A 21,109-nucleotide genomic window follows, 5' to 3' on the forward strand; every position below is an offset into this window, starting at 1 on the left:
GAAGTCCGATACTCAGGTTCTAAAAATAAAGTTATTGAAAATGTTCACAAAATGTCTCTGATTTTACGAAGAAACGTAAATTTACCCATATTATTCAAAATTTCTTGAAAGTTTATCATAATAGTTCAGCATAGGATATAAGAAAAAATATAAAATTTAAAATATATTTTCGAGAATTGCGAATTAATGCACAACCTAGGTATTTTCTAATTGATCATTGATAAACAAAAATGTTTAAGAAAATATATAGATATTCATACATTTGGAGAAAATTGCAACAACTTTCAAAACAGACATTTTTCTTTTAATTGCAAGAATGATCAACATCTTATCTACAACTTTACTTAATTACAATTAATTAAAGTATGTACAATATACGAATCTGTTTTCTAAGGCGGGGGATATCACAAATTCTTCAATCTCCGTACGATAATGATAATGAGGACGCCCAATTTTTTACTGACTTTATACAAAGTCAGCGCATGTTTGTCTATTAGGGTGAATTCACCATGCATCGGATACCCTTGTACTTCAACAAGTTCTAGCGATATCGCTACCGACGGAAAATTATCAAAATGGAGTTTAACATTTAGTTTGTGATTAAAACAACAATTTAGGACACAATTATATGCCGTTTTATTGAGAAAATATCCCCAAAAATCGAGTTTTTAGGAAAAACGGAAAATTCACCATGGATCGGACAATGTTCACCATGCATCGGACAGACAGTATGGAGACCGGGAAAATATCATACCTTTATCACAGTGCTTTAAAATCCTTGATATGGATATATTTTCATCTTTTATCTAAGAAATAACCCTCAACTTTAATTTAATCGACAATATTATTGCACAAATGTAGAACGATTCTAGAGACCCCACTCTGCCTTAGAAATGCATTAAAATGCTTATAATGCCGTTGTTGTATAGTAGTTTTTCCCCCATAGTAGCTTTTCCCCCCGGAAAACTGGCTATATAGTAGTTTTTCCCCCTAGGGAGAAAAGCTACTACATAGCAGATTTTCCCCCATAGTAGGGTTTCCCCCTAACGTTTTTGGTTTAGATTTTTGAAAATTGTTTATGGAAAGCTGATTAGGCTTTAAATCGATGTTTTGAACAGTGACTGAAGTACGTTACATATATGTACTTGCATACATTAATGAACGAAAAAGTGTTTATTGTCAACTGTATAAACGTAAAGAATTTATCATACAGGCAATTCATCGAACTATTTGGATACTATATTTAAAACTTAAATTATACAACGTACATGAATTATATATTTCAAATACATGTATACACGTGCTATGAATTTAAGGACTTTTTTTCCCTTTTTTAACTAAATTTAATTTTTTATGTGAAACAAAATCTTCTGACATTGTCTTTGTTATAAACATGTGTCAGCCAAAAGATCCATAGTGCACGCTGATAGCGAACGCGCTTATAATGAATATTGACGCTTACAGCAAAGTGATTTTAATTCCCAATGACTTTAAAATATATTGTAATCATAACAGATATAACGAATTACGGTTATAACAAAGCAAAATCCTTCATCCCTGGCACTTTGTTATAAGCGTGTCTTACCGAACTTTTATGTTGTAAGATGCCATATTAAATTCAATAAAAAAAACGTGTAAAATAGAAAGGAATAGTTAGTGCCAATTTTATTACATTTAACTTTAAAGATTAAGCTTTTTTATTGTATTTACAATATATTTCTTCAGTAAACACACTGTCCCCCCCACCCCGCCCTTTCATTGTTTTCCGTTGAATTTTATAAATATAAAAGAAACAATCCTACGCAAGAGGAATCTTATTTGGAACGTTACATATTTTTTCGTAGAGGATATTCAATGTTGGTGGTTGGATATTGAATTTATTTCACGTCTAGTGGGACAAGATTTTTTTATATTATTTCACAAGTGAAATATAATACAAAAGTTCTGTCCCACTCGTGAAAACAATTTCCTTATCGTAATGGATTGATTTCATAACAAAAAGAAATGTCAGTCTACTTAATTACGTGTCCGTGATAATCAATGTCTTTTCAAATACGCATGTATTGCGAATTATTACAAAGAATGGTCCTCCATAAACTTAACCGGAATGAAAAAAAGGGGGAAAATCTACTATATAGTAGGTTTTCCCTGGGGGTAATCTGGCTATAAAAGAGGGGAAATCCCACTATATAGCCATCTTTCCATGGGGGAAAATCTACTATATAGCCATTTTCCCGGGGGGAAAAACTACTATATAGCCATGTTTCCGGGGGGAAAGATGGCTAGGGGGAAAGGCTACTATACAACACCGTAATTCGCGCCTTTTTCTCATGGTTTATCATACTCTGGTTTGTAGAAATAAATTGAGTAAAATTCGAGGCGTCATATATCGGTAACTTGTATTTTGACTGAAAATATAGAGTTTTTATTTTCTTTTTCCGCAAAAAACAGCTGTCAGCTGGGTTCTGTATGAAAATGGTAGTGCTTACCTTTGCATCGAAAAGTTTCCGATGCATGGTTAATTTGTGTCCGATGTACGGTGAAATTAGCATACTAGTAAAAACCAGCTCTAATAAGAATTAAACAAACATTGAAGTGAAATTTCTTTATAATTTATGTAAAATTACCAATCCCTGACAAAATTCACCAAAGTCCGACTCGTTCCGTGGAAGTCGAATTTAAAAGAACGGTAACTCTAAAAATTGCAAAATCATAAATTTCGGGTTATTCCCCTTTGATGATGTAAAATATGACGTAACTTCAAGGCCATTTGCGGGGTATTTTTATCACAACATGATAAACACAATCGGTATCATTAAAAAATTTAAATCTTCGTCTTTATGACAGAAACAAATAAATACACAGAACTCTAAAGTTGAAAGAGAGTTTATTGCCTAAAGTTGTCCGAAGCAAGGTATGTGTCCGATGCATGGTGAACTCACCCTATTCTTTTTTTAACATTAGTTGTACTAGTATAATTGCACTAGAAATGCTGTGTTAAAAGGAGATTAATAGACAAACATGCGCTCATGATTTAAAAAGAGAAAAAAAACTGCTTCTTCTTACACTTGCTCTCTCTCTCTCTCTCTCTCTCTCTCTCTCTCTTGTAACCATGGGTTGTGACACGCTGAATATTATAATTCGCCACGTGATATCTTTCCTCGGGTTATTTTGTGAATACTAAATACTAAATTTTATATATATATATATATATATATATATATATATATATATATATATATATATATATATTTTTTTTTTTTTTTTTTTTTTTTTTTTTGAGCGTGGTAAAGACCATTTTACAACTTAACTTAATGAAAATTTAACCTGAATCCGTGTTTTATGCCCTCTTCATATTTTGTGTTGTTTATTTTTTCCGATTGATAACTGTTCGTTATCTTCACCTTTTTCATTTTATAATTATACAGTATTTTAGTTCTTATATTTACTTCTATTGCTATGCAACCGTTATTTTAAAAACCCTGTACAATCATTGTTAGATATCTCATATCACATCTAATTTCTTGTCAAGCTGATACATAAGCATTAGTTCTAAAGCTAAATTAAAGAAAGGAAATTTCTTTAAAAATATATTTTAAAAATCTTTTATGGGTACATATGCTAGCTTCTTACAAGGACTTTTTGAATTAAAAAAAATATATAAATTACCATCCCCAGATAAACTATAAAATCACTTTTTTTGTTTTTGTTTTTCCTTTATTTTTTTTCTTTAACTTTAGTGTGAAAAATTTTACGATTAATTACATTTTTTTATTTCTTTAATCTCAAGTTTAAACAAAAATCATTGTTTTTGAGTAATATAGTGTATATTCTTGTGTAAATCAAACAGAATTCATACTTCGAGAAGTTCCGGTAGCTTTTTTCATTTTTTAAATTACATAAGATACATATACTTTTACAGATTAAAAATCATGAAAAAATTGAGCTTAGAATATATATGATCAATGAGCGTCTTATCCTTACCAATAAAATTGCGATTTGGATCATCTGAACACCTAAACACTTCGTATTATTTGGAAAGAGATAAGTGTTCTACCAATATTTTTAAAGATAATGTGTAATTCAAACTGAGATAAAGGGGCAGAATATGATCTACCTTTAAAGCTTTACTCCATATTACATTTTAAAATGAAAATGTTCGTTGGATCATTATTTCTGTTAGTTTTAAGCCCCGTTATTTATGGCTACTGGTACTTTCAACCTCGCTATACGGGCTCCTTGCAGGAGGGAGAGTAAGTTTTTATCAAATTTAAGGAAAACATGTTTTAATACAGAGTGAATACTTAACTAGATGAACATCTTTTGCTTTTAACTTATTTACAGGGTAAATGTGGTGAGATACTATCAATCATACAGGGACTCGTATTACGTAAGTTGTCATTTCTGGGGCATGAGCAGATGCACAAGATACAGGTATGGATTTAATTTTAATAATCAGTGCAAGTCGTCCCATAATAATGTCAGCTAAATTTTCCTTACATTTTTACATAATTTATTTAAATATATACATTTGTTAGAGGTGCCTCTGCAATTGATTTGCTTGATTGTTTGTGTATATGTTTTTTACGTCCCATACGAGAATTTTTCATTTATATACAGACCAGAGTTAACATATACCAATGAAGGTTTTCAAATTTTTTCGGCACTTAGGACCATTGAGCAGTGAGGTTTCTTTAACGTGCCAACGCATAGCTTGTGAGAAGACATCAGTTTTTTGCGCCTCATCCGAAAATCATATATTTACTTACATTCAGTACCATGATCTGATCCTCTTGTCTTTTTGAATAGTGATTGCTAATACAACTTTTACTAATACAAATATTAATAATTAACATTATCCATCTGTAAACTTATCTAAGTTGCTTTGTAATAAATTGAGAAAAAAATATGGCTGAAATGAGGCCGTTTAGCAGTAGAAGACCTAAGACATCAATCATTCTAACACTTACGTAATATCTTTATATAATTGGGCTTAAACTGTTAATAATTGAATAAATAAATAATTGAAAATATCTGAGATTGAATTTCAATTAATAAATTCATATGCAGTCTCTGAAGATATTCATGTTTTATGTATTTATTTCATTAATACTTTTTTTCGGGGATTAAACATTTAAAAAGTTAATGCCATTTACAATCAATATATGAAAGTTTGTTTTGAGGATTTCCAATTGCTACAAAGATTTTGTAGCAATAATCTGACATCAACTTTCTTGCAACAGCTTGACCAAATTTCACCGGCATTCGTATGCATGTACCGGTATATTTTTTTAGACTGTCGGTCTTATATGAAGACAATTTATACTTTTAATCCCAAAAATATAAGTTTGCTCAATACTAGGTAACATTTCCAATGTTTAGAATATTAACTTTGTCATTTATATCTTAAAACGGGACAGGAGAATATGATAGATCTGGTATATCTCTCAGGTTTTCATTTTTTAACAGCACAGAATATTATCCTAGCCTTCGATGTAGCGCAGGTTATAGAAGTTACTCTGATTATCCCAGGGCGTGCAAAAATGGTCAGTTGATAAAAAAAATATTTCAATGAAAATATAGTTTAATAATATTTTATATTTTATGAATTAAAAAAAAACTTTAAATGTTTGAATGTTTTTGTATATAGCGATATGCAACGGCCAAATAACAAAAACTGGAGCTTGCTCTGGCTCAGTGCGGATCTTAACGAGAAAAGGAGTATACAAAACTGAGAGCAGTCAAGGTGAATGTGTCTCACCAGAAAAGTGTACCTGCAAGTCTAATAACTTCTATGACGATGGCCCAGTCTGCAAAGGTAAAAAGCTTTAAATACATGCAAGATAGAAATAAAAGGGGTTTTACTAAATATCAATTTACCGTAAAATGTAGAGATACAACGCAATTACAAAACAAAGTTCTAATGATAAAATATTTTTAAAAAGTTTGCTGAAAAATAAGGGATAGGAAAAACGCTTGCACTCAATTTCATGCCAAGGTTTTGTCAGAGGTAGAACTCTCGCCCTACAGAATCTGTCAGGTAGCAGAACAAGAACAGCGCGCTAAACCGTTTGGTTAGAAGTTTAAAAAAAACTTGCTTTCGGAATTCTTGCGGTGCTGTCTCACACTTTACACGGCAATTGGGAATGAAAGTGGGATAATACAGTGTTTTGGGCACTGGTTTTATTAGAGGATCGTTATTACATTGAAATTAATTAATTTTTATCTTCAAAGCAAATTTTGCAAAAAACTCGAAAACGAGAATACCATCGGCATCGTAAGTTTGTTGATGTTCCTAGATGGCCGAGCGGTCTAGAGAACTGTTCCTGTGTTACTTAGAGACAGAGTGCTGTGTAACATATGTCCATTGACATCGCGGTAACGACAGTGACTTCATGTATAAATATGCGGCTTTATTAATATATTCGATCAGTGCATACTATTTATGCAAGATATATTACTGTATTCAGCGGCGGCTCACACAAATTGGTCCGACCAAAATAGTTCCATCATGATAAGTAGATACAACATTATTGTTCATGATAAGAGTAAAGTTGTGTATGTCATACGTTAAAGAAATCAAAAATAACGTCAAAATATTATTAGAAAGTCGCTTTCCCCCCGAAATGCAAATAAAAAATATCAATATTCCTACGCTCGCTCCCTCCTCAGCCTTTTTTTTTTTACATGTTTGATAACAGAGAATAATTAGGTCATTCTTCGATTCATATCTTTTCACCGATGAATTGATAATACTATATCAACATTTGTATTATGTACATGTCTATAGTCCGTTAATTATCATAAAATTTCTTCTTAAAGAAAAAATTAATCATTCTGTGTGTGTGTATTATTAAATAACGGAATTTTCAATCCCTGGCCGGATTCTGCTCGTGTGTACACTTTGTAAACTGTAGGGTATGTGTGGCAAAACGAGAACTGGGTTGGAGATTCGGGTTCGTGTTGAAGTTCAGCATGCCATTTTATATGGAACTTGAATAATGTAAGTAATTTCTGCGACGAATACATTAGTATATTTCAGTAATTTTCAAAACAAAAAAGGTTTTCAGTTTAGAATTTTCCGACCCGGTCCTGATTTTCCTAACCCGGCCATTTTAAACACAAGTTGTTGCAGATGCAAATGTTAGAACAAACTATATATAGTTCAACAGGGATTGTATAATTTTTATTAATCAGAATTCGTATTCATATGGTCTAATTAAGAAAAGAAAAGTTTTGTCTGCCATCGTAACTTCTCGGCAAAACAAAACGTGTTTCTCCGAGCTCGCTGGATGCGTATGACAGCTCCATCGCACGTGTGTAGACCAAGGCTAATGTTGGTCTTGCGGACACAGGTACATGTAGGCCTATATGTGTACTGTTTGTTAGGAGACTGGGTGACCGTAATGCTATGGACTCACGAAATTTACAACAGTTCCGTAATTAGACAGTGCAGTTTTTTTATTAACGTCATTATAAACACTGTTAAACATATTAAATATCTTTGGATATGGGGTAACCCATATCTATTCTTGTATACCGGCCCTCAAATAGCGAGTGAACAATCGAAGATGGATGACAAATTTCTTTTACTTATCGTCTTCAGCTACTGGAGTTGTTGTAAAATGTTCTCTATAAATGTATTTATATATTTCATTCACAGAACTAAATGATATGAATCTTTTTTAATGATAGAATGTCCAGCAATTCCACATTGTCATGAATCTCAGTGTACAAAGGTTGCAGACAATATATGTGTGTACTGTGATGGAGAAGTGGAAGACCGGGAATTCTTCAGAGCCTACACAAGGAAACCCAGCAATGGGGAACTATGTGAAAGTATTTCTTATTTTACCATATCAAATTTTTTGTGAAACTTGATTTAAATATTTCTGGTTGATTTACCAAAAGCCGTATGAGATCATTTATGAATAGATTAAACAAATATTGAACTCTTTAAAACGAGACAATTGTTATATTATACGGAGTTAGCTTTCTTATTACAATGTAGTAGAAACTAAATCGTTTAAAGACACGTATCTTTTAAAATAAATTTAATTCTAACATATAGCGTAACAGACTTTCAGAAACATTCTTTTTTAGAGGCTTGTTCCTGGAGATCAGACAGTACACGTTGTTTTCCTGGAAGATGTGACAAAGAATTGGCTTCAAACTGTAAATGCATTAAAGGCTTTGCTGGTCATCATTGTGAGATAAGTATGTTACTTTATTGTGTACATTTAATTTCATGTAATTTATACAACATTCAGTTAAATCTTACCTTCATTAAGCCGAACAAGAGTAGAGAGTGATTTTAGCATGTGGCATGTATGTTTTTTTACTTAAAAATGATACCGTTACATAACCTTCAAAGAATTAATTGAAATTAATTAATGTATACTTTACTAAGCCACTGTTCATATTCTGAGTACAAAATACGCAGTGATAATGCCTTGACCCAAGGCTATACGTTAAAATATTCAGGGTACTGGGATGCGATCTATTCAATAAAGCTGGAAGCCTAAAACAATAAGTTCGGTCTTAATTATCAAAGACCACACTATTTTAAAGTAAAGGGCAACAGAACATTGAGATGTTCAACCCCTTGACTGCTTTGGAATGAATTGAAACTTGAACATACTTCAAACAATATCAATTCAGAAAATTGAATGTATTGAACATGCAATGCCTGTATCCAGTAAATACGTCATGTTTAGATATATACTATGTACAGTGAACTGAATTTGATATGGATGAGATAACATTTCAAGAAATAGGAAATAAACCACTGGGAAATAATACTTTTTTTTATAATCATACTTTCAGTGCAAGATTATGCCACTATCTCATACAGCCTCTGTACTCTACAAATGGACGACATTTATAAGCTAGACAACCCAAAGAACCCGAATTCTTTAAACTCTACAGAAATTATTTGGACCAAGGAAACATACTGGAAAACAGCAAAGACCAAGTGGGATGCGTTGTATGTTCTGCAAGAATCCATTGACAAAAAAGAAGATCATTATGTAAAAGACTTTAAATATGGCCTCGTACACGCACGTTCCACTTTGCAATATATATCGGGAACACTTGATATAGAAGGAAACGAGACTGACTACAACATCATTAATCTGGAATACGAATGTCCAGGACCAAGCAACGATGATCCAATTTCGTCGTCTTTCACATGTGAAAATACTTTTCAGCTGGAAAACATAATGTCATTTCAGCACAACGACACGTAATGATAATATGCATTATTATATACGAACATATCAAAGTAGAAACATGATCATTAACTAAAATTTTACATGTATTTGAAAAATAATTAATTTGTACTGAAACAAAACCTTACAAACTAACATTTGATTTCTTGCTTATGACATACATCTTATCGCATTTCAACAATAACATATATTACAAATATTTCATAATGGTATTGTATGGCGACTTTATAGACTGCATATTTTTATATTACAATATTATAATAATAATTACCAGTATAAAGTTTGCCCCAACTCAAAATCAATATGTTTCCCTAATTTACTGAGATCATGGATATTGTGAACACTCAATCAATGCACAAATTTAAAACAGATGGTTACTGCTAGTATTACAATCTCTGACATTTATTGTTTACGAAGCTATTTTTTTTAACAGGTTGCTTTTTAAAATACATGCTTCAATTGGTGGCCATGTTATAATACTTAACCGAGAGCAAAAAGACAAAGAAGAGCGACATAACTTTCAGGGAACAACAAAAGAACTTATTTTTACTTACCGATGGGACACAGAATTACCCTATCACTGTATACAAGAAATCAACAAAACAGACTGTCCAGATTTTTTAACTGTACTAGACCTGACAGAAAATGTAAATACTCTTTCTTTCGTTCAAGAGACATAATGTTTTCTATAAAACAGAATAATTCTTCCAATCGCTTGCAAATGTAATGAAATTGGCATCATGATTGTTTGAATGTTTTTATCTTAAATTGTTGTTAATATTTGGATTTTTTTTATGAAGCCTACCTTTATGGCATCTTGGGATGGATGGACTGATGATCTTGCAGGTCTACACATATACGAATATGAAGTCTACGAATTAATCACTTTACATTCCACTTTACAAGAAGTGTCTCTTGTAAAAACAGGAAATATATCACAAGTTTATGATTCTGTAAGTATATCTACTAGTATAAACAAAGAGAGAGAGAGAGAAGAGAGAGCAAAGCTGTAAAGAGTAAGAATATTCAAGGTCCAATATTTCTTATGATGGGCAGGGTTTTATTGATCATTTACTTTGTACTATAATGATAAAAAAAAATAATTCACCTTAACTATTTATGCTAATTAATCATTCTAAGTTATGTTTTTGGTAGGTGAAATGAATACATATAGCTAGACGAACCATACAAATCTTTAAAGTACATGTATAATGCAATTGTTAAAATATAGCCTTTAATTTTGTACTCCTCTAGATTCTTTACAGTGTAGCATTGTACTTAGGTGACCGTTCAGAACCTTGAACATAAAGAAATATAAGATATATTGCTCAACATTATTCTGCCTTTCAGTATATAAAGCTTTAGTTCAATAAAATTAACGTTTTCTTGCAGTTAAACCTTACTCTGAATAATCCAGGAATGTATGCAATACATTTCACGGCTGTCGATAAAGCAGGAAATTCAAAGACTTCTAGAAAACTGGTTTTCTTCGATGACATATCCAAAGTTACATTTAAGAATGGGAAAGTAAGTAGGGTAGAAACTGCCACTGAAAATACGCAATTTACATGGGTAATTCAAGACACAAACGGGGTTTTGGTGGCGTGGAAAGATAGATTTCGGAATCAAAGACACGAAAACAACAGGTGGCTGAATGCAGTTAAGCCCTACATTAATATAGAGGACCTTTACGATGATCACACTGGTAAACGAAGCATCAAGGAGTTGCCAAATGTACACGGTAGGTGGATGACAAAGTTTTAATTAACATAAGTTGCATTTTGTCTCAAGGTAAAAGATTGATAAGGAGAGTTTTTTTGTACAACAATTAATCCTTGACTTACCTAGAAAACAAAAGTTATTAAAAAAATTATTTTTGTTTATTTTCAGGTTGTGTTGAATTTTTGGTTTCTTTTAACATCCAGAATAAAACTGGAATAAAAAGCTCCAAAAACTTTACCCGCGTACATGATTTAGAAGACGAATCAGAATTTTTAACTTTGAACTGGACAGATGGTGATAAAGCCGACATAACTGTTCGGGCAGTGGATATATTTGATAAGTTTTTAGATGAGACTGTGACCATTTACCGTGATGCAACCCCTCCGCACATAGAACAGTTATGGTTAACTCGAGGAGATAGATTGAATATCAGTGTTCACAACATGGAAGACTTTGCAAAGATGACGTAAGGGTCCTTTTCTTAACGTTAATGCAACTGATGTCTTTTAAATATTTCAAGGTGTTGTATTAAAAAAGAGCTTTACTTTAGGATTGAGTGGATTGCATATGACTTGCATAGTGGACTTCAAAGCATTTCTTGGAGATTGTTTGACAACTACACGGGAGAGAGTATTCTTCATGGTCATGATGTTATACCAGTACAAGGCATGGCAAAGGTATGTGATGTAAAAAATTGTAATTCTAGACACAACCTACATCACTATTTCAAATGAACTGTCTTTTTGCTCTTCCTGTTCAGGACCTAGACGATTGTAACCAGAAGTATATTAACTACAGCAGAGGACCAAACTGCTATCAGACACCCTTTTTTGGTGCATATCACAAGCATTTCCAAGTGAAGCCAAGCATTAAGGAACACGGGGGACTTCTAATCGGCAAAGATCTCGGTGTTCACGACAGCGATTATTACCTGGAAATCAATGCCACAAACACAGCGCTTTTATCGACAGTTTTGACTAAAAAGGTAAATCGAGTTGAAAAAGATATATAGATGCAAACAAATACAAACTGCCTTTGACTGTACTAAAAAACAATTCAAGAACAAATTACAGCAATACTTTATACGTCTTTTGTCCACTACATTTTATTACGTCTTTTGTCCACTACATTTTAGATTACAATTGACACGTCGCCTCCTCACACTGGTTTTGTCCAAGATGGCATCAAAGGTTCGGGCGAGATCGATTTTCAACAAAGCAAGATCTTGCACGCATACTGGGATGGTTTCTTTGACAGAGAGAGTGGTGTACTGTTTTTTCAATATGCATTTAGTCGTCGGCCATTACATTATTTGGAATTCAGACTTGATACAGGGAACACGATGGTATTTGCTTTTTAAATATGGGTTAGTGTTTGAAATTTAAATCGCATTTTCGTGTTCTAATATAAAATTTTCTTGTCTTTATTGGACTTCATTTAGCCAGTTGAAACCTACTCTCTTCATGCTACTCACAATGTATCTAGCAAAGGAACGTACTATGCATGCGTTGTAGCCTATAATAGAGCACTGGAACCATCGAAACCTGTGTGCTCCGATGGAGTAACCATAACAACTGCAGTTCCTAAAGTTAGAGAGGTCTACATCTCAAATGCCTACATTCGAGGTGGTTTGATTACTGACTCCAATCAGACATTTTTTTGGGAAGTGAACAACGCAAGATACCGCCGAAGAATCATTGCACCTACAACAGATTGCAAGTAACTATAACTTTTTAAAAAAAAATAACATTATATAAATTCTTGTTGAAATATACTAAAAAGTTATTCTTTTAACTTGTAGAAACAAAGCCAGTGTTGTAGCTGGTATAGATCTTTTGCCAATCCTTTATCGAAAAAATGGGTCCATTGATGAGGTTCAAGGACCTTTGTTCTGCGGAAATACCTCCAGTGCTGCAGCTACCTTGAACCCAATACTAGCTAAAGCATCCCACGTATGTGTCGTATGTGTATTTCTTTTTTATATTAAGCTTGAAAAGCAGATGTAATAATGATTTTTCCTATTAATTTTTTTAAGGTAACCCTTACATGGTCTGCGGACAACACTAGCGTACATGATTATGAGGTGGGTTTTTCGTCAACTTCTGGAAGTTCTGCTCCTGACATTATACCCTTCAGGTCCACCAAACAACACCGGCGTATCCACTTTATGCATACAGACATACCAGAGGGAACACCATTCTACATTGTGATCAAGTCAATCAGTAAAGCAAATGTTGAAGGGTTTCAGGTACATGCGTAATAACACCACAGTCCGAATACATGTATATGCACTTTATAACAATATTCACTTCATATTGCTAGTATAAAATATTTGCCAAATTGTGTCTTCTAACGAACTGAAATGCCATTTATCCTAATTTTAATAATACGATACACTTTTCAGTTTATCGGACCATGTTACCTAGACACAACAGGTCCGGAATTTTCACCTCCAATAAGAGTAACCCACTCACAAGGGCATTTGGTGGTTACTTGGGATTCCGCGGCGTTTACGGATGCTGAAGACCCATATCCTCTGCGATTACAGTTTGCTGTTGGTTAGTGAAAGGGACATTTTATTGTATGCGGTCTTGATGTTCATCAGCAAATAACCCCACGGTTCGAAAGTTAACATCGAAAATAGAATTTTGAATATTAGATGAACATTTCCAGATTTTTTTTTTTACTTACTCGATCGCTAATCAAGTGAAAATTGTTATCGTTTTGTCGAAAAACAATGAAATACATGTGTGTTAATTTGAAAAATATTTATATGTAAAAATTTCAGCGCGAAAAAGTTATGCACTTTGATAAGTTAGCAACTTCAAAATTCTATGTTAGATTACTTGTAGAAAACTTTAAAGGTTAAGTTAAGTTGTAAAGTCCTAAAGTACTGATTACACCATATCATTATCAATTATGTCCTGTAGTTATAACCCCCTTCCCGGTTGAAAAATGGGAGGGGATGTCCGTCCGTCAGTTACGTTTTGGGGTATCTATCTCTTTTCCGCAACTTCTATTATACCACTGAATGACATTTTTATGATCCTCTCACAGATTCCTCGTTGTGTAGTCTCATTGTGCAACTCCTGTTTTCCTCTTTGATTGGAAACATATTTCATGTTTCCCATTGCAGAACATTGACACAATCATTTTTTCCTATGATATTGAACCCATCTATTATCCGCAACTCCTCCTGTACCACATAATAACATTAAAGGATATCTGATCCTCAGTCAGGAAGGATAACTCCAAAAATTATTATTTAATTTGAAATGCATCAAAATGAAGCTAAAAAATGAATTTTTTTCATGCAACAACTTTCATTTAATTCTTCTATATAAGATTCAAGGTTTTTGGAAGTCTTAGAAAAGGTCTTATAAGAGTTGACATTTGTACCCTTTAATACAGTTTTAGAGAAATTCAATACCAATGCTTATTAGCATGATATTAAAAAAGAAGTGATTTGTGGTGCCTTGCAATGATAGCAAAAAGCCTTTTACACTAAGTATTAAAGAAAATATGACGGAAATAGAAGACAAAAAATGCCAAATATGTAAAAATTATGACAATTTCTCTGAATGCCTGGACACCTATCGTTTTTATTTAACCTAAAGTGTGTTTGTTGATCAATTTGTAATTAGAAAATGCATTGCTGATACCCCAATTTGCTTTTACTACAAAAATATTGGAGATTTGACAATTTTCCATATACTAGTATAATATGATTAACTTTAATCTTTAACTTTAAAGAAATACTGTGGATAAATTGACATAACTTTGTGGATTCAGCCATACTTTTATGAGTATTTTTGATTACTTAACTGCTAATTTTATAAACCTGAGAATCAGACTACATTAATGATAATTTTCACAAGATTCTTTTTACACAATGCCATTGTGCACCTTCTATTTAACTTTTTGATCTGACACTTATTTTTGGTCTCCCAGAGCAAAACATGCACTTTGCCATTATAGACATTCATTCTGACTATAAGTCTACAAAGTGTGTACAACCTACCGGTAACTATATATGGGAGGCGGGGTATCATTTAGTGAACTCAGTGCTTACAGTTCCTCTGGTTTCTGTAATGACTTTAATCAAATTACCTTTGAATACTATGAAAGTTTATATTAAAGCTTATCTTTTTGTGGATGAATTTGTTCATTTTGTAAAAATCCTCGAATTCTCAAAAGTTTCATAAGATACTAGAATACCTTGATACGCGTATAGTTGAATATAAGAAACGATTACTTGAGAAAATATAGCTATACAGTAAATCTGATATACCTGATAGACCCATGCAATGTTATTAAATTTTTGGAACTAACAACACTCTAGGGCATCAACCAAGAAGTTCTGCGGTTCAGAAATACTTACCACTAAATAGTGGTGGACCTTGTAACATTACCGTACCACCAACATGTACGTTTATCAATATTTCAACGACTGACTGGGGATTTCATGGGAACCATACCTATTTTATTACGGTAAAAGCAGAAAATGTGGCCGGCCTGACAACGTATGGAGTGTCCGAACCTTACCTCCATAATGTACAACTACCGTCCAAAGGGATCGTCATGGATGTTGTGGTATGTCATGAGTACTTCTGAAACAATCTCTATCAATTAAAAAATCCATCATTCATTTAAGGAATGAATTTAATAGCTACCCATTTTATACGGTATAAACTGTGTTGGGGCAGTTTACGCTTTATAAACCCATTTTATACCGTTTAAAATGGGTAGCCACTAAATTCATTGCTTATAATTTAATTTTCATTCATTTGATGTAAGAAAAAAAGATTATTGTTGTAACAAAATGACTTCAACTTGTACAAAATTTTAATGTAACGTCAGGCGGATTGATACGTTTTTGACGCAAGTCATTGTGACGTAGGCAACCCATTATACGATATAAAGTAAATTTTTATCCAATCAAATACAGCGTTACAACCAGAATTAAATTATTTCTATTTAAATAGAATGAATTTTAATATGAATAAACAAAAGTGCACTGACTAATTATAATTATTTCCAGGAAAACGAACAAGATGTTTCAATTGTAAGTAGATTTTTGTCCATGAAGTGAAAATACAATTTTACTATTTGTTTCGATACCATTTCTTTGAGAAAAAAAACTTTATAAAACGATTATAGGTCGATATTGAAGACATTGACTTTACCCCCCAAACCACAATCCTCTCTGCTCACTGGACTGGATTCTTCCATAACTATCTTGATGTTGATTACTTCTTCCGTGCTGGAACAACTCCCGGAGGAAATGACATATTCCAACAAACCAACGTTGGAAGAAATTCTTCATATACGGCAACAGGATTAAACCTCAACTATTTCAAAGTAAGGGAAATTGATGTATATCAGTTTTTGTAGATTATTTATGGCCAATGTTCCTGAAGTATATTTCATTACATAATGCATGGATTTTTTTTATTGTAACAGAAATACTACATTACTATAACAGCAAACACTTCCGCTGGTAGTGTGGAGGTCTCATCCGATGGCGTTACCGTTGTCAAGCAAAATGGATCCTTGAGCGGGGTTATTGTTTATGATGGAGAACCTTGTATTATTTCAGGTGAAAAGAATTATGCTTACAGTTTCTTCCCAATCATATCTGTATTCTGTATTCAGCCTTCACATTTTTTTTAATAAAACCTTGATTTTGTTTTTACAGAAGAAAATGTCTCCTTCACTCACCATGACGAAGTACGTACGATACATAACGTTTATTAAAATTATTTTTATGTTAATAATAAATCAAAAAATATATATTCTAGCTATTCCCACTTTTTCAAAATCTCAATTCCACCTATTCCCTTTTGCAAATAACAATAGATGTTTAGATAGTTAATTTGTTTTTACAGTAACTAGACTAATTACATAATTATGCTTTTTAGATTTACCTGTATTTTGTACATTTTAAGACAAAAAATAATGAATACATCTATGAGAAAATGTGATTTATTTCGGATTTTTGAAATAATAAAAAGGTCTTACAAGGAAAAGCAACTTGATGTCTTAATTTAAGAATATAAAATAAATACATTTATTGAAAAAAAGCATTCAAATAGGTGGGTTTTAGAATGATTATATTAACTGAGAAAAAATACAATTTAATTCTATTAAAAATCCATTTTTTTCTTTCAAATATTAGTAAAAAGTCTGATTTATAATTTAAAAAAGCAAACATACCTGTCCTCTTTTCCAATAGGTGTTCATTAATAATTGTTTGTACAGTAATTTTATGTTTTCATAGTTAATTATTTGTTTGGACAAAAATTCTACCTATTCCCACATGAAATCTTACCTTTTTCTTCCTGATTTTCAAAAAGTGGGAATAGGTAGAATGAACCCTTTAGTTCACCCTCTCAGCCACGGTCCGGAGAGCGCATATAGCTCTCTCCAGAATGAGAGAGAGGATCGTACATTTTGGCCTTGGTTTGCGACGATGGCTTTAGTTAATAAAACAAATATCTGTTATATACACTTTTATATGATAAAAATTTCCCATAATTAAAACTACAATATGCATGGTGTGCATTACAGGACAACAGATTGCCGTGTCTTGAGGATAATGATTACCAGTCTTCTACTGATATACTCACTGCATACTGGAAAATTCCTCAAAATGTCACACAATTTACACCAGACTTGTTTGTTATGTTTGAAGTTATGTCTTCTTTAAATAGTAAGTAATGAATTCTTTGAATAAGTAAAAGTAATAAAAAAAACTTTCTTGACCTTGTCAAAAATTGAAATCGTGAAAATTTTGTGTATGACTGAAATTTACTGTTTTACTGCTATTGTTTTATTATATATATAGCATGTGTAACTGAGTAAAAATGAAAATCTGAAAATGAGTTAATTAAAAAAAATGTCAAATACAAATACTTATATCATTTTTTTTTTGTAGACAAATGGGAGGTTTTTAGGGATTATATGTATATATTTGGACGTAAAGAGATAAAGCGCACTAGCATGTTGCTTAGTCCAGGCATGAAATACCGTGCTGTTTTAAAGCTTTGTGCCAGCGAAATCTGCTATAAACCCGTGTCCAGTGACGGAATAATAGTTCTTGCTAATCCACCAGTTACTGGGTATATCAAAGTAAAGCATCTCAACTCCTCAGATGTTAATAAGGAACAGGTCTGAAGACTTTTCAATACTTTTCAATTCTCTCTCTTTGATAACGTGAAATTCAGTTTATCGTTAATTCCTTCTACACTAGATCTGTATATTGTATAATTTAGTTCTAGTAACTGAAGGTATTTTTAATAATTTTACAACGACATCAAAATATTTACACTACCTTCTACATAAATGCATATGAAAAATGAATGATTATGTTCTAAACATGTTTAAGTTGAGTTTAAACTTCATATTCTAACATACAGTAAAATACTTGTAATTACATGTACTAGTAAGCACAAACCAACTAAATTAATATACAACACACATGTAGTTTTCAATTCTGACCCTTTATAACCTAAACATGGATTTTATATTCTTTAGAGTCTCACAGAATAAATAAATGTTATGGTTAGGGAACATCGTATTATATTTTCAGCTTAAAGTAAAGATGGACAGATTTTACGATCCAGATATCAAGAATTTTAACGGGAGATACGATGTGGTGGACAAATATGAATGGGCTATTACAGATCAATCCAAAATAGGACGGACACATACACAATGGAAAAAACTTAATAATATTACGATTTCATTGTCTAAAACAGAGGTAAAATTAAGCTATCATATTATTAAAATTTCAATGATGTGTCATTCATTAATGATTATTTCTATGATACCTTTAGCTTTTATTAAAAAAGCATGAAAGGTGCACAGAATTTCCGAAAAGTTTGTAAAAAGTTGAATTCTGCTACCCCCTCCAAAAATACTTTAAATGCAATTTTTTCTCATTTAGTAAAATATCAATTCATTTTATAAATTATAAATGTATTTTTTATAGTTTCTTCAAACTGCGCGCGTGACAGATTCCTTCAAATTTCCTTTTCTCGTTTTTTTTTACAATATGAAAATTGAAATCCTTTTTCTTTAAATGAACTCTATTATCTGTTTGGCGATTCTGCCTTTTCTACAGATGACATTTATACTTGACTTGGAAGGAAAATTTGATTTCTCCAAATGTCGCGGCCTTGCCATCCGTGGTTATAACAAAGCCAAGTTGTATTCCACTGTTTATTCGCACATTAAAGATTGCGAGGCATTTGATCCTGTTTTAATCAAACCAAACGTGGTCATAGACGCAGTGGGAAAACCAGACCCTTACAGAGGTTTGTGCAGAATCTTGAAAAATTGAAATACTCGGTAGTTTTTATTTTCTATTAAGTTTTTATATAATGGAAACAATAACCCCATGTTTTAGACGGATATGGTGATCCGATCATCTTGGAAACGAATGCTCACTGGCCTTTTCCCGATCAGGATTATACACCAAATATGAACTATATATCTGCCGTTTGGCCGAAGCTACGATATGATATTTACTCCGTAGCAGTGTTGGACGCCAGAAGTCTTGATGTCACAACATATTACTTACCAGCAAATGCTCTTTCTCTATCGGATCCATGCAGCCATTCTGATGCAATTAAATGCTCTAGGACAGGTTATTAAGCTCCTTTAAATTTAGATTCTAGTATTAATAATGAAAAATTGCATAATTATCAAATTTACTCCATATTTTCCGGAATAGAATAAGATAGTAATTTATTTTTACCAATATGAATTATTTTATCAACGTTCCTCATTGCAGAAAACGAATTTATAAACTTTAAATTTAAAAGAGGCGAACTCGTTCATGGACATCGTTATATAATTTGTATTCACGCCGAAAATACAACTAAGATATACGAAGAATGGACAGAGATACTTCCTGAAATGAATAAGTGTAGCGATGGAGTTGTTCTTGATCTAACCCCTCCGGTGGCAGGGAATATTTGGATTGGTACAACGCAGGGACAGGAGTACCAGGTTGAATCAAATCTTTCAACTTCTGTCTAATATTCCACCGTGTATATCCCAACATGCGGGGTGTGTACTATGTTGTGCGCGGGGTGTATGCTTCCGAAGCGAGAGAAAGGGGGTCAATGAAGTTCTTTATCCATTTTCTCAACTTACGGATATTTTTCGCCAGAAAGCATATGCCTACGGAAAAAAGCATTATCTAAGGAGTATATGGATACCTATGAATCCACTGGACACCTTCTAGTTTTATCAAACACCTCAACACAATTCCGAGGATCGGAGCAAGATTAAAGCTACACTGTGTTTATGATCAAATATCAGAAGAAAGCCTTGCTTTATCATCACTTTTATATTATTGTTAAATACGTGTTTACAATATAAACGATTGTACAAATTGTCTGTTAATAAAACAGTTCGTATATAAAGATATTGACGAAAAATCAATATTGTGGCCGGGGTGTATGCAACATGTTGTACGAGGGGTGTATACCCCATCTTTTTCTTAGGATTGTTAGTGCGAAGTATCTATGGAAATATTATTTACACAGGTTTATAAGCGACGGTTAGTGTTGATAAAAGACCTTAATACTAATGTCGAACCAAAAAGTAAAGTCCATAAACTTTCTGAAATATAAAATAAATTAACTAAATTTTAAAAAATCAAAAGAAGGGAAAAAAAAATAAAAACAAACTATGTCCTAGATGTGCAAGGAGCGATTGTTATCTGAATTAATGCTACATTTTAGATGGCGCAATGGTCTAAATCTGCGTAATCATAAAATATAAAATCTCTCCAAAGGGGGCCCTCGCCCCCCCCCCCCCCCCACCCCCCCATCTCTGCATTGAGGACACTTTGTCCTTTTTTTCGGATCGTTTAAATCTAAATATTTCGCCTGTAAAAATAATAGAAACACTCCATGAATGGTGTATAATGAATAAATCTCTATTTGTTTCTAAGCATTCATGACAGTGATGTAGAATCTTTTTTGAAAAAAAAACTTGACATAAGTTGACTAGTTATAAAAAGGGGGAGGGGCTTATCGAAACTCAAAACTCCTATTTCAGATGGGGTTGAAGGTCCCATCTTTTTTCAGTAACAATGCTCCTTTTTTTACTTAAACATACTACATAATCATTGTTTGACTATG

General features: G+C 32.6%; 1 protein-coding gene across 1 annotated transcript in view; it reads left to right on the plus strand.

Annotated features, from left to right (window-relative positions):
• Nucleotides 1–4,908: 4,908 nt before the first annotated feature.
• LOC134277752 (uncharacterized) overlaps nt 4,909–21,109 on the plus strand; it is a 33,344-nt gene continuing 17,143 nt past the window's right edge. The window contains exons 1-28 of the mRNA XM_062760063.1: nt 4,909–4,970; nt 5,470–5,546; nt 5,651–5,818; nt 7,696–7,839; nt 8,104–8,217; nt 8,827–9,244; nt 9,664–9,877; nt 10,031–10,183; nt 10,623–10,971; nt 11,121–11,418; nt 11,503–11,629; nt 11,713–11,937; nt 12,088–12,297; nt 12,394–12,671; nt 12,754–12,904; nt 12,988–13,200; nt 13,357–13,510; nt 15,295–15,545; nt 15,994–16,017; nt 16,113–16,313; nt 16,416–16,551; nt 16,651–16,682; nt 17,523–17,664; nt 17,890–18,122; nt 18,544–18,714; nt 19,078–19,270; nt 19,363–19,602; nt 19,750–19,967. Coding sequence (XP_062616047.1) covers nt 4,909–4,970; nt 5,470–5,546; nt 5,651–5,818; nt 7,696–7,839; nt 8,104–8,217; nt 8,827–9,244; nt 9,664–9,877; nt 10,031–10,183; nt 10,623–10,971; nt 11,121–11,418; nt 11,503–11,629; nt 11,713–11,937; nt 12,088–12,297; nt 12,394–12,671; nt 12,754–12,904; nt 12,988–13,200; nt 13,357–13,510; nt 15,295–15,545; nt 15,994–16,017; nt 16,113–16,313; nt 16,416–16,551; nt 16,651–16,682; nt 17,523–17,664; nt 17,890–18,122; nt 18,544–18,714; nt 19,078–19,270; nt 19,363–19,602; nt 19,750–19,967 — 5,196 coding nt within the window. The remainder of the gene's footprint in view (nt 4,971–5,469; nt 5,547–5,650; nt 5,819–7,695; nt 7,840–8,103; nt 8,218–8,826; nt 9,245–9,663; nt 9,878–10,030; nt 10,184–10,622; nt 10,972–11,120; nt 11,419–11,502; nt 11,630–11,712; nt 11,938–12,087; nt 12,298–12,393; nt 12,672–12,753; nt 12,905–12,987; nt 13,201–13,356; nt 13,511–15,294; nt 15,546–15,993; nt 16,018–16,112; nt 16,314–16,415; nt 16,552–16,650; nt 16,683–17,522; nt 17,665–17,889; nt 18,123–18,543; nt 18,715–19,077; nt 19,271–19,362; nt 19,603–19,749; nt 19,968–21,109) is intronic.

The sequence above is a fragment of the Saccostrea cucullata genome, unplaced genomic scaffold (genome assembly GCF_032062105.1).
Source record: "Saccostrea cucullata isolate Sc308-1 unplaced genomic scaffold, CSIRO_AGI_Scuc_v1 ctg773, whole genome shotgun sequence".
Taxonomy (NCBI): Eukaryota; Metazoa; Mollusca; class Bivalvia; order Ostreida; family Ostreidae; genus Saccostrea; species Saccostrea cuccullata.